General features: G+C 37.4%; 1 protein-coding gene across 2 annotated transcripts; it reads right to left on the bottom strand.

Moving 5' to 3' along the window:
• Window positions 1-4,241: 4,241 nt before the first annotated feature.
• Window positions 4,242-14,233, bottom strand: LOC145996071 (cytochrome P450 6k1-like). 2 transcript variants are annotated; one of them, XM_083132306.1, is made up of 5 exons: window positions 14,094-14,233; window positions 10,533-11,467; window positions 8,343-8,573; window positions 6,423-6,674; window positions 4,242-4,616 (listed from the first exon to the last, which is right to left on the bottom strand). In XM_083132306.1, exons 2-5 carry the CDS (start codon window positions 11,440-11,442, stop codon window positions 4,447-4,449), a joined length of 1,563 nt encoding a protein of 520 aa, XP_082988432.1. In that variant the 5' UTR covers window positions 11,443-11,467; window positions 14,094-14,233; the 3' UTR covers window positions 4,242-4,446. The 2 variants fall into 2 exon arrangements, with proteins under 2 accessions (XP_082988432.1, XP_082988431.1); XM_083132305.1 differs by having other exon boundaries at window positions 14,098-14,233.
• Window positions 14,234-14,953: the final 720 nt, after the last annotated feature.

The raw sequence follows: 14,953 nt of genomic DNA, 5'->3' as shown, positions 1-14,953 counted from the left end.
CATGCGTTGCGCAGTTGCCGCCTGGTGTTTTTCGGATGGGCGACTTTGTTGTTCCTTTTGACTTCTTTTGTTCCGCCTTTCTATCTTCACTGGTACTGGCTGTACAGCGGTGTGAAGTTCATTTTCACACGTTTTCGGCGTTGTCTAGCTCCTCACGGAGGCATCTCTCGGCAAAGTGGAAGGGGAACTTTCGTCTCTATTTCATGGGAGGTATCTGTGGTTTTCGTTTGTACCCTACCTTTAAAATCACCCTGTATGTGCATTATTTGGCTTAGTGTAATTCCTTTTCTGGAGTAGCGACGCGCAGAGGCGAAAGCTTGTGGGCGGGGCCAGACTATGCGGCGCTCTCCTGAATGCAGAATTCCCACAGAACTACTGGACCGCGAATGACCAGTCGAGTCGCCCCCTTCCCGCGCGACCCTTCCCCTCCGCGCATTCATTGGACGAGGGAAAAAAACACCGCAACGTGCGCGCAGGACGCGTTCGCGTTCTCTTACTCCAGACATTCCGGAAAAGGAATATACATGATTTTTCGACGGTAGACTGGATCCATTGGTGGCAATGTCTCTGCCTAGTTAGCATCGCCAATGTTACTATTTTGTAAGAAGATGTTTTTTTTGGGGGGAAGAGGTTGCTTCTCTATCTTTTTCTCCTCTTTCCTCATTTTCTTTCTTAATTTGCACTCTTCCCTCTCCTTTTATACACCTTCCTCATTCTTTCTCTTCGTCTCTTCCTTAATTTTACATCTCCTTCTTTGTCATTCTCCCCTTTCCTGTGCTTCTATTTTTTCTGTCTCCATTCCTTAAATTTTATTTCCTATCTCTTCTTTTTCTCTCTCTAGATATACGATACACCGGTGAATATGGTGAAAAAGAATGAAAACAACGCAAAAAGGAAAGGAAATTATATTCACTTGGTATTCGTTAATTATACCATCCCAGCATTTTGTTAAAATCGTGGATAACATTAATTTCTGACAAATCTACACATTTTAATGATGGAGAATCGTTTTCTTTCTAAGGCTGGCGACTTCAAAAGTGAATCGACCTGGAAAATGTTCATTTATTTGTTATTACTCATTAGGTGTTTGATCTAAAGAACACTTTTCGTCGAGAAACATTTAAGAAGATTGTGTTTAAACCAGGGTTGTTAAGGATAAATTCTAATTGGTTCTATTGGGTTCCGCAGCAGGACCGGAAACTTTTTTCTAGCACAATTTAAATTCGGTCCAAGTTGCGTTTTGTTTCATTGAAAAAAGGTTCCTGGACCGTATTTAAAATCAGGCGGAGAAATATTCCTGGATCGTGTTTAAATTGATCCGGAAAGAAGTTCCTGGACGTATTTAAATTTATCCGTAAAAAAGTTTCCTGGACCGAATTGAAATACTGTACAGATAAAAAGGTTCTTTACTGTCCAGAACCCATTTACGCTTGTTGATTTTCTGTCCTGGACCGGAATTGAATTTATTTAAAATTGCTGGACCTTTAACAATCCTGTTAATAATAATATTAACAACAATAATAATTAAAAAAAATGTCTTTATTAATGAACTCCGGTCTCGAAAGCCAGAAAACATCGGCGGTGGGACTCGATGCGCTGACCACGTGTCACCCAAGGAAAAGCCTCTGGCAGGCCTTGACCTGAGAGGAGTCAGGGGATTGGTGAAGTTAAAATAAAACACGAATGTTCATGCTTTTGCAAGAAATGCAACGATATCTTTATCCGCATGATAATTCTCAAGAGATTAAGAAGAACTTCGACACGTTTTTTGGCGCGAAATTATTTCTAAATGTTGGACATATTCATTTCATTCTGTTGGATAATTTATATAATCTGTCTTGATAAACGAAGCAGATCAGTGTTAAATTCGTCAGTGCGTTTGTTACAAATCTTATAATGCCCATTGAAAATTAGAACTTGACCGTATACCACTGACACAACATAGGAACACTAATTTTGAACTTAATAGTACTTCAAAATTAATCACACCGTTGCAAAGAAAAAAGGTTCTAAGGGTAAAACGTTTTTCTAAGTTGAACTTTTTAACGTTTAATAGATTAGTTAATATTCAAGTATAGGAATTTGTAGATTTTTAGTACTTAAACCATGCTTGCCGCTAGAGGTTGTCAATATATGTCGTAGATACTGAAAGAAATAAAAAATAATTGTATTACGATGCACTTATTCAACAAAAATTAACAAGCTGTTTATTTAAAATTGTATTGTACACGTACTTGCTGTCTACGTATTCATCTATTATAGGTTGATGAAACGGTTGAGGAAGAATTTTAATGTGAATTTTTTTTATCCGAGAGCGCTTTCAACTGTACATGAGGTAGATTTACAGTCCCAGTAAAGCTTGGTATACGATCCACAAACGTCCCACCATGTCCTCTTGTAAAGGCACCTTTAAGAACTTACCGTAGATTACGAAGGTCAGTCAAAAATGATTGAGACTCGGGTCATTATTTAATATCCCAATAAATACAAATTGTGAAAGTTGGTGTCAGCGGCGACAATAGGGGAGCAATTGCTCCCCCCATTGTGTGCTCCCTCGCATAATGGCATCTAAATGTTAGATATTGCCTACAAGAGATAGTAAAATCCTTGATTCCCAGTTTTGGCATCCAATTGTACCAACTGGTTGGTATAAATACTCTTCACAACCAGCCAGCGATAACTAGGTCTACATCAAGTTAGAGGTATCTTTTAACAGCACCAAACCTGACGTGCCTAACCCACTCAAGCAGAAATAAAGATGTGAGTAGGTTAGGATTAGCACTGTTAGAGTATTTTACACAGCAGATAACAAATACGTGACATCAGGGACTGAAGTGAAGATGAGAATGATTTTAGCGTTTGAAAACTTCAAAGCATATCAAGAACTCACCTTACTGATATGCGGAAATGATTCTTCATTCAGCGCCAGGAAATCTTCAAGAATTACTGTTGTAACTATGTGTGTCAACGTTTGCACTTTTAAGATTGTGCAAGGGGTGTGAAAGTCACGATACCGAAGTCGTACGTCTAGAAAGTCTTTGAGGGTTTAGGTTTCCATACTAGGATTACTCTTTCATCCATTTCATACAAATAGACAAACGTAATACATAATACTTACTAATATTTGTATCCAAACTAATGTACGAAACTGAAACAAAAATTGAATTCAAGACGATTATGCAATCTCATGTTTTAACTATATTCTCTAGATTATTACCGTAAAAAGTACATGTTTAAACATTTTCAAATTGTTCCATTTTATTTTTTATCAGATTTATTCTTCTGGAATCGAACTGTATGTTACAAATACATTACAGAAAGGTTTAGTCTTCATTTTCTATTTAGCATGAATGGTATGGTACACACATTAAGTAAGAATTACTAGCTCAACAATATACAATGTTCGCTTACATTATTTTATTACATATGTATACAAATCCACTACACACGTGCTTCACGTTGAATTGTGTTGCATTAAGCAGCAATAAACATTTAAAATTATTTTTTTTCTAAATGATAGCTGTATAAAACAAACATTTGCGTGTACGAAGTGTTTAAATTTCAACAAATAAAACTTGTCTTCGAACGTTATAGATAACTTTTCGCAATCAACACAAGCATATTTCACTTCATCGGATAGATTTGATATTGCATCGCTTCATGGGTGCTAGATTAAGGCACAAATTTAGCTTCTAGATTTTACCAAGTTCAAGTTTATAAACTTCGTGAAGCAGAGATGTGGATAGGAAACTATCACGCTAGTTCATGAATTTAGTGGCGTGTTCATAATTTCCGTAAGGGATTTTAACATCATCATCTTTCTTAAATAGTAATTGTATATTCATCATGCTTTCGTTTTCTTTTAGGAAAGTTTGTCTAAGTGAGGACACCACTACTAGTGTTCATAGGTTTATCGAAGCTGCACTTTGAGAACTTTGTTGGAACTTATAAGACCTTGTAAGGGTGAAGTCCTGATTCGAACGCCACTTTACTTCAAAGAAAGTTCTGAAAAATCAGTTTCCCCTATGATAACCATGTGTCTAGTCTACGTGGAGCCCATTATATACTCCCCTCAAACCTTTCTCACCAATAGCATCCATTTTAGGAACTGACAGCATTTGTCAAGTCCACGTGGAGTAAATGAGATGTGGCCAATTCAGTTACTTTAGAGGCTTCTTAACGTGAGGTTGCGGCAATCTTTTCTTGGTTGTGTTTATGTATTGTGCTATTTTTTTTTAAAAAAAAAAACGCAATGTGGAGACCTTGGGAGTGTAACGTTGTCTCAGTTCGTGTTTGATGTCTAAACACTTCAGGTAAAAGTGGCAACACCGCTTCTCAGAAAAACAAGTGCTGACTCGAAACCGCCGAGACGACTTCTATCTATGTCAACGATACCGAAGTGGTGTTCGAATCAAGACTTCAACTATACATTGTCTCTGTTGTCTTCTAGGTGTTTATCGGTTTCACTCGAAGACAAATGCCTCCTTCTGAATGCAGCAATATTGTTTTCTTCGCAAAGACTAGAGGAATCGGCGTATCCTTGCAGACATGGACTTCACATTTGGCCAAGATGCTAGCCAGACCAGCTTTGGTTTGCATTAGACCGAAACGATTACCTAGATAATTAGAAATAAACAATTAGCTTTTTCTCGCTTTAATAACAAATGCTAAGATACATTTGAAGGTGTAGCAGAATTTATCTGCAACGTTTTCTGCAAGAAACCTAAGCTTTAAATTGTAGAAACCAACCCAACATCGGCCGAGTGAACTAATATTGCGCACAAATGTAGTGGTAGTTACAAATTATTACAAACAATCACACTGGACATTATTATATAGATAGGAGAGTGAAAAGTGTTTACCTCATTAACAGGTGCATTAAAAGCAAACTATATAAGAAGTTAAATCAATTACATATACTTTGCGTGTAGAAATTTACCATGGACTTCAGCGCCACCTACAATGTATTAGATCTCAGAACTTCTGCCTTTATTGTATACCACTCTAACCACTTCGCCACGGATATTTCCAGATATAGAGTTGTGCAGAATTCAGAAACAAAGGCAGTAATAAGAAAATTGATAGAACTTCAAGACAGAACAGAAAGCAAAGCCGTAAATTATAAAATCAAAACTACAGATTACAAAAGTGAGACAAGTCAACCGAGAATCAATATTATTAAACAATGTAAGCATATTCAAGATATATAGACGTATAGAAGATAGTTTATTGCAGTGGTTCCCAAAGTGTGGGCCGCGAAATGTTCCAATATTTTCACTGAAATTTTATCAATGATATGATTGTTCCAAATATGTGCTTATTTAGTGCTTTTTACACATAAAATGTTTCTGAATTTAAAATATATGTTTATATTTTATCTTAAGGCATGCAACCTAACCACACTAAGAGAGCGTTGCAAGTGTTAGATAGGCCTACATTCTGACTTGGGTGCTGCGAAAAAATATTGAGCCACTAAGGGCGCCGTGAAACGAAAATGTTTGGGAACCCCTGGTTTATTTTAAACAATAGGATATGTGTTGTAAAAGCCAGAAAAGCAGGCATTTCTGGTAATAATAGCAACTACTAAGCCATTACTTGTGGATGACACAGATCTACAATACATTTGACTGTGCAAAGGATGGATTTATTGAAAAGAGATGGAAATATAGCCAGGCTCCACAATACTACATGGTGGTATTTATTGTTCATTTAAACTGGGACTATTTCTAACACCTCTTGTGACAAGTGAGTAGGTTAGCAATCTTTTACAAAAAACGATTATCGTAATAACATCAAAATCTTGATAATAAAGTAGTAGTTATACATTATCCATTTGCTCGTTGTTTTAGTCTGAGGCTACTTTTTCGCGGCCCACCCTGCATTTTGCACAATCACGTGCAAACATACTTGAAATACCAACGAAAATTTTGTAGATATTTCAAAAAGTGTATGGATAATTACAGAAAGCAACAGGAATAGACTGAGATGATCTTTCTAAATGTGTTAGGTAGAAATTATAAAAATACTTGAAGTATATCCAAAGCAACATATATGAATGCAAAGAGTTGTTGTTCATGTAAGATTGATTGATTGATTTGGTGTTTTAAGTCCACTTTATGCACAGTAAGGCTAATCGGGACTGGACGTACAGTTTAAAGTGGGATCCGAACCACTATGTGCCTCCACCGAGTATCGAACCCTGGACCCCTTGATTACAAGGCGACGACGCTACCACTGCACCATCGGGGAGGCCTTTATGATGTAAGGCAATGTGTCTTTACATTACTATTGTAAAAATAAAACCATATCCAACGCTACCATTGAATTATTAGGCATAGTGTAATGCACATTGTCCTCTCGATCCCATGTCAAAAGGTTTAGTATAAAATCGTACATTCTTCTCATACCAATACTTCTCTTACCTATACAATTCCTGGGACCTTCTCCGAAAGGCATGTAGGTGTAGTTGGGCCTCGATTTTTTGTTCACTTCTGTAAATCGTTCCGGGTCGAACTTCTGTGGTTCCGGGTAGAACTTTGGGTCGTGCTGCAGACCAAGGACTGAGATATAGACTGGACATCCCTTGGGAAGAACGACCTTGGTTCCTGGGATTCTGTAATCCCTGTTGCAAACTCTATCCAAGAATCCAAGCGGTGGGTACTTCCTAAGGGTTTCTGTAAGACAGAAAGCAAATTATTGTGAATTCCACAGACTGAACGGATTATATGAGCATCTATGAGCTTCTGATTAGTTATCTTTTTCTGCACAAGGCTACTATAAATGATTCATTCGATTCTAAAACAGTGTATTTTGCAAAGCATTTTACATACAGATATGAATGATACATGAAAATAACTGTATATTCACCCAGTTTGCATCGTGATCCACCAGTTGGCAGCACGAGAGTTTTTCTGTGTTGGAATATGCGAGATGTTCATCTGTCATTGCAGTGAATAATAAATTGATGATATTGGTGTTGGAAGAATCACAAAAAGACCATGTCGTACCGGTGTCACTTCTGGTGCACCATAAGGTCACCCATTGCCACATTTGTTTCATACACGTGCATCAAAACACTTATCAATTTTCCATAAATCCAGGCGAATTTCTCTGTTTGTTGCCATTTTGTGCAGGCACTGCGCTCGTGCTGCCAGCTGGTGTGTCACGATGGAAACTTGGTGATTTTACAGTTGCTTTCATGCATCATTCATATCTGTATGTGCAATACTTTGGAAAATACAGTGTTTTAAAATCGAATGAATCAATTATAATAGCCCTGTATTATGATTCGGTTCTCTATGTTCTATGCGATAGCCTATCGTGTATGTATTGTATATTGAAAGTCATCTAATGTATCGTACTACAAGTAACGTTTTTAAATTCAATTTGTTATTTCTGAAGTTGACTGCTACGCTGAAGATCCGGGTTCAATTCCAGGGGCGGGTGATATAAGGTCGGAATTTTACCGGCCCTGTCCTCGCAAAAAGCGGTTCTGGAGCTCACCCAGCCTCATAAAAATGAGTATTTGGGCAACCTTGGGGGGGTAAAGGCGTCTGGGCATGATGTTGATCGCATCATCCCAAATATGGCCGAGATCAAGAATATGTGAAGCTCTATCTCCACATCTATATATTAATAAGTTTTAATAGAAAATTTTAATCAGAAATGTAAGGTTCAATTTATGCTGGCATAGGCTAATCGAGACCTCGACCTACAATTTAAATTTACAACACATAAATAAATATATAATACTGTGCAATATGCTCCACCGGGGATCGAACCCGGGACTCCTTAATTACAGGGCGACAGTTTATACACTACGCCATAGGAGAGGCTATGATTGATTGATGAGCGAAAGCTGTAAGTACTATTTTCAGTCACACTAACCAAAGGCATATCTTCATCTTCTCTTTTGCGCTAACATTAGTTTTCTTTACTTCCTGCGAATGTTATTGACAATTGCTTTTAGTATTTAATGTGTCCAATTTGAACTGTTTCACAAAACACTTACAATGTGTTTCAAATGTATACACATTTCATGAAAGCATTGCGTTAATGTAGATTTTAAAAAATAGTCCAAACTTTATATTTAACAAAATTATGTAATTTCTTCCAGATCAAATACTATTATCTTGAAAATTTCAATTTGTGGGTACCAATAATATATTCAATTGTGTTTTTATTCTTAAATTTTAAAGCAAAAATTGCCTCGAATGTTTACTGGAATATACAAGTGCTCAATTGAAATTTGATTTAGTTTTAAGGATTTAACCATTGCTTTGTAAAAATATATAAACAACCAGTTTTAGTTAAAATGTCTTCAAAATGTAGATTTTTTTTACCTGAAACTACCATGTCCAGATACTTCATTTCCATTATACCATCATAGCTTATTTTGTTATTATTCTTGTCAAGAACAGATAGGATTTCTTCCCTCAGACGTTGCTGGATATCTGGCTGCAATGCTAATTCGTACAGGGCAAACCCCATTGTTGTGGATGACGTTTCGAATCCAGCGTTGAAGAACAACAATGCCTGCGACAACATTTCTGTTTCATCGAACTTGAAATTCACTGAAACGAAGTAAAACGGTAACATTAAATTTGAACGTTAAGATAAACTGGAGATTAAAATTTGTTTAAAAGAACAAAAGAACTACCGACAGGTACGCGTATTTGAATTTTAAATGTTGAAATGCTTAACATTTTAGAAAAATCTCTTTAATTATAGCAGGTGTATAATAATAGATATATTCCTTTAATAACTCAAGTAAACTTTGTTTCAACTTGGCAGTTGTTGCAAGATTATAGTGAAACTTAGGTATGACTATAAACTTATTATAAACAGCAAAATTATAGAAGTAGGCGTTTGTTGGTCAGATTTAAATTATCTTTCAAGTACAGGGTGGGCGAAAAGTCCCAGGACACCTGTTCAGAAATATTTATTGGACGTAGACGCAGCAAATAAACAAATTACATTGCAACGTGATGAGTGCAAACAATAATAGTAATAATTAGTACAAATTACAAATTTGTATGTCTGCACAAATACAAATGGAAATATGATTGTTATGTATCGAGGACGTCCGTATGACTTCCCCCGTGATCATGACACAATCGAATACTAGGCCATGTTCTTTAATGTATGTTGCGAAGCATCATCGATGTCACACCTTGGAAGGCGTCTCGAAACATATCGACGCTGCCGCACCTTCTCCTTAATGATGCAACACAACGCATTATCTGATGTGGTGAGATCTGGACTGCGTGGGGGCCAAGACAACGGCATGACGTTCTTCATGGTTTTACCGATCTGTGGGCGCTCATGCACCCCAGACGGCAGCCACAAGTCTCTCCTCTACACAGAACACGCTAGTGTCCACCATTATGACGTCTTCACAATGGCATTCAGGTGCTGTTTTCCTCAGCGTCCACCAGATGTCTCCCGTCACTCAATTCCAACGTTTTCCGATCTCCGACGAAGGTATCACGAGTAGAATTTCCATGCACACATTTGTTTGCAGACAAAAGTCAGCAAGAAAACTGGTGTCCTTGGACTTTTCGCCCACACTGTATTGCTTTCGAAGTTGAAATCATAGAGGTAGCAAGGAGAGCTGTATCACTAAAATTGTATAAAATGGATTGACTGATTTGTTTTTATTTTACTTCGCTTTTCTTGCACTTTTGGCTAATCTCAAAGATGAGGATGAAAGACGATATGATGAAATTGGTGAAAAGACAATCGCAAACATACGTGGATAAGACCCAACATGATCCACACACAGGATTATGAAACTGCAATATGCACTCGAAGTTGTACTACCTTGATGTTTGGATGTATTCAGAAAAGAACATTAATACTGACACAATTAATTGCGATAGAGTTATATGAAAGACAAAAGTATAAATCCAGTACATACCAGATTAACAAAGTTGCAGAAGTGACATATAATAATTGAAGATTAAATATTCAGTATAAAATACGCGATGTTTGATAGCAATAAGCAAAGTTTAAATTTGAGAAGCATAGCATAGCGTAAAAGACTTAAACGTCATTCTGAGACCAAGGTCCTTTCCTAATCCCAAATTACCTTTTCGTTAAGTTCACATATTGCACAAATAAATATATAGACACATCATAACTTCGAACATATTTTGTACAATCACCATGATAGAATTAATTTAACATCCATTCTTAGATATTCAATTTTTATCAACAACTTTTTGAACAAAAGAAATACGTATCAACGTTGCAAACGCTTTAAAGTGTTTTCACTAAAGAAGTTTATAATAATTGCGAATGTTAACTTTTGACAGTCACGGTACTCAAATATCGCTGTATGTAGTTTAGAGTATTAATGGGAGTGCAGGATTGCATGTGACTAAATACTGTGGAAATAGAAATGAAACCTTTGGAAGGTATAGAGGAAAAGCAGAGTCGAAGTACTGAACGATTTGGAAAGACAGTGGACGGTTGTAGGCTATGTCAATGTATGGATGGTGTAACGACAAAGACTTACGAGGAAAACTTACCGCTTTCGGAACTTATCTTTGGATATCCATTTTTGCTGTCCTCGTCATCTTCATCGCCTTCATTTTCTACTTTACCCTTATTCTTCAACTCGAGAAGAAGCTGGAGGAAGTCTGGACGACGAGTGTTGTTTTTCTCACGATACTCAACCGTCTCCCTCATTGCTTCTCTGAAGAAGCTTGCTGCTTCGGGTGGAATCATGGCTACCTTGAGCGCCTTAACGATGGCCGGGAAGAAGAAGTTACCAGCTGTCGCGAAGCCGTTTCTAAGAGATGGCTCAAACATCAGCCTTCCCATTGCCCGGAACTTGGCGTCAGGATTCTTCAGACTGTGGCACTGTATCCCGAAGGCACACGTACCGATAACGTCCGTGGCGTACCTGGCCATCACTTCCTTTATCTCGACTATGTCTTGACGCTTGGAATAGTTCACGAAGATGTCCGCAAGTTCGTCCGCACACTCTGCCAACAGCTGAAACATCTTCTTCATCTTCCCAGAAGTGAATGTAGGGGTGAGTTTGACTCTTAGATGCTTCCAGCGATTGCCTCTGATGGCGAAGAGCGATTTGCCATTGAGGGGGTCGAAATTTTCGTCAGGATTGAAGTTCCTGTCGACGAAAACGTCGAAATCCTTGACAAGGATCAACTTCAGGATCTCTGGATCCCTTACCAGAATGGCTGGTTGCCTGAACATAAAGAAACCTACGAAAGGGTGGCCTTGGAACTTTTGATACAACTCTTGCTGATAAATAGCGATATTCTTCCTCAATAGAAATACGTCTTTTATTGTACCGCCTATGGTCTCAGGTTTGTCGTAGGCCACTCCTCGTTTGTGCCAGAAGTCGAAGTACCATGTTAAGTAAAGGTACACCCCAAGTAGGAGTGGTAAAACTCCAGCCAGTAGTAGGATCATGTTGCTTTGTTCTACAAATAAAAATCTGGAAAATAAAGTAAACCATATTACAAACACATATATTTTATATGTACATATATACGAGGGTCATCCAGAAAAAAAAGAACGCTTTGGTATAAAACAAACTGCAAACCTTACTCTACTTATCCACATATTCGCCATACCCATTCAAGCCCTTATCATAGGTTGATACCAGCTTGTTTTACCATCATTGCACTCAATGCCGCCAATGTACTTTCCGGAAAGAAGGAACATTCTAATGTAGCACACAGCACATTCCACCTACGTCCCCTCAGTTTGACCGAAGCAACGAGACGGTGCAGACGTGTACGCGCACATGTGCTGTGAGCCCTGAACCTGTGCGTCAAAGTGCCAAGGGTGAGGTGCGGAGTGTGATAATGTTTCTGAATGCGAGAAAAATTTATGCCAGTGAAATGCATTAGCAATTGAAAGACCTTTCTTTCCGGAAACCACTTTGCCACGGCTGATGAACTCGAAGACGGTGTCACTACATGGTTGAACTGTTTGAACTGTTCTTTCAAGTCCACTTCATGCAAATATAGGCTAATCGGGACTGGACCTACAGCTTAAAGTGAGATCCGAACCCCTGTGCAAAGTGCCTCCACCGGTTATCAAACCCAGGACCCCTTGATTACAAGGCGATGACATTACTACATGGTTGAATACATTGGCGGCAACCGAATACAATGACGGTATCAACGAACTGGTATAACGCTATAATAAGTGCTTAAATGGGTATGGCGAATATGTGGAAATGCAGTAAAACTGTCACTGAGTGGTCTGTCGTCTGTGGCTGTTGTTGACAAATATATATATTGTGCAAGAATGGCGACTGGCCGGACTTTTATACGAGCCCTTCGAAATGGCAAGCCCTTAATCTTTCTTCCTGTATGTTGGTCACCTTCTCTCCCCTTCGCTGCAAATGTGGCAACGAAATGTTCAAATTCCCCTTCAAAAGGGAACGGCGAGCTCTGATTGGTGTAAAAGAAAGCACGCGCTGTCTCTAGCGTTCCCGTCAGTGGGTGGAAGCACTCACGTGACATCTGTCAAGGTCTTCCAGCAGACGACAGGCCACGTAGTGGCGAGAACTGTACCAGAAAGAGGCGTAGAAGTATGGAATTTGATACAAACAGATACAATTGTGGTACATGTCCCTGTGGTTTGTGGCAACTTTTTTGCAAAAGTATAATCTGAATTTAGAAGAACCAGAGTACAAGCGCCAAGTATTATTATTATTATTTTTAAATATTTATGTATTGAATGAAAATACAAATACCTAGACGTTGTGGAATTCGAATCAAGACTTTGAGCTACTCAAAATATCATTTCAATTAACTGATGAGTCAGGCAAAATAATCGAGAATGGGAAATTATAATGAGGATACAGGCTTTTCTCTATATATTTTCACGCAATTCATTATTATGTTGTATTTCCCTAGCTTCTATATTCAGTACATTTACAACGTATTTATGTACTGACCCACGTTGAGATAGCACATAATGGTACATTGTTCACCCCACACAAATATGAACATCACTAAAAATTGTGTGTGTTAGAACAGTAATAATGATTAGAAAACAATAATAATTATAAATTTATAAACGTAAATCCATTTTTTCCGTGTTATTATTATTATTATTATTATTGGTGATTTTTCCATGACGGCTATTGCATATGATTCCCAAATATAACACTACACAAAAATTCTTTAATCTCAGTAAATAGGAAAAATGGTTATGAACTAACATAAACATTAATAAATAATTTAAATTATGATGTATTATGAGTAATTGTAATAACTCGATATTGTGCTGTATCTGGCCATTGATCTACTCAGCGTTATTCATTTATTAGACGTTCGTAGAGGGTCATTTCTAAGACCATCACTTGAAATGTAAATATCTTACTCTCGCAATATTGTTCTGGACCTTGATTATTTTATCCCTGTACTTTTGTTAGTTTTATGTGACTTAGTGCTTGCTCTATTAGGTTGTATCCTGTGCTCAGCATGTAAAAGAACTATTATTATAATAAAAAATAACTCTTGTAGATACTTCTACTTGATCCACGTAAGGGGTAAATATTTATCACAACTGTTTCTCAATATTTTCTGTTGTACACAGGAATAAGGGAAGCAAATATATTTTGAAATAATTTTTCGAAGTGTAGTCTCCATCTTCTTAATAGTTCAAAACAATTACTTTCATGCATATGCACTTGTGAATTGTGCATCTACCTTTCCGCAAACATTATCATGGTCAGAGTAATGTGTGATAATTAGAAGCAAAAGTATGAAAATGAATCTTAAAAGAAAAACGTGGAATAATTTTGACACATTCCACCTTTTGAAACTTATTTTGTGTCCTTTCTTATCTTCAAGTAATCAATTATTGACACTTAAATTTTGTTGCAACACCACATGGATTGTAAATGACTAACAAGATTAAAACAATTTCTAATATTTTTTTTGCGGGCTGTATGTAGTAATTAGTCGTTAATGATGAGACATGAATATTCGTGGTAGAAACGTCAAGTGATTCAATTAAATTTTTGCCTAATATTTCTGTATTTACGCATAAACTTACATATTCATTATAAATAATAATAATAACCAGAGATAAATCTATACCTACGTAAAATTTCGATGAATCTAGTTCACAGTTCTTACTAAAACACACGTTCAAGAAATGGCTTGCTTATCTTAACAATGCCGACAGCATGTCGTGACTTCAACTATAATACATACTCTCTATCAGTGCGCAAAAGATGATTTTGCAAAAATCAGTTTTTCAAAGCGACCTTGGTTTTGACTTATGTACGTAACTCTCAAATTACTAGGAACTATGTTTGTCCCAAGATAAGTAGCTCCTCTTTTTCTTCTTACCATATCTTTCCAATGAAGCTTATCATCAAATGAAAACAAAGCATCATTTTATTCTGAATTCTGTCGACTGTTAAATTGAGACGAACTTGTATAAGGTCGCAACCTTTGTAACAGAAATGATTTTAGCTTCTACGCGTCTAGAGGTGATAACCCCAACTGCACTTTTAAAAATATTGATATGTTCTACATGCGAGCTTTTGCAAGAAATTCATAGTGCTCATAAGGTATTGCTGTTGGGTGTATAATTGGGTTTGTTCCATCATCCAGTACATAAGTTCATCATTCATCCTCACCGTCGCTGTTAATCTAATGGAGAATTCACAGGTGACATGTGTGGCTTGAGCATTTCACCAATTGAACGTAGGCTTTTGCGGCCTGTCATGTCGCTACGGTGTGAACGTTGCTGCTGATTGGCTAATTCTCAAGAAGCACGTGTCGCCTGTCGCTTCCGTGTGAATTCTCCCTAAGATGTAGAAAAGTGACATAAAATAAATATACACATACACAAGCACACACACATGTAATTGTATGGGCATGTAGCCAAAGGAATTGAAGGCTATAAGGGGTGATCCTGTTTCAAGACACCAGGTTGGCAACCTCTCTTC

The sequence above is a fragment of the Lepisma saccharinum genome, chromosome 12, assembly GCF_977018435.1.
Source record: "Lepisma saccharinum chromosome 12, izLepSacc3.1, whole genome shotgun sequence".
NCBI classification, from domain to species: Eukaryota; Metazoa; Arthropoda; class Insecta; order Zygentoma; family Lepismatidae; genus Lepisma; species Lepisma saccharinum.
The sequence above is the reverse complement of the archived record's forward strand: the minus strand, read 5'-3'. Positions and strand labels throughout refer to the sequence as shown.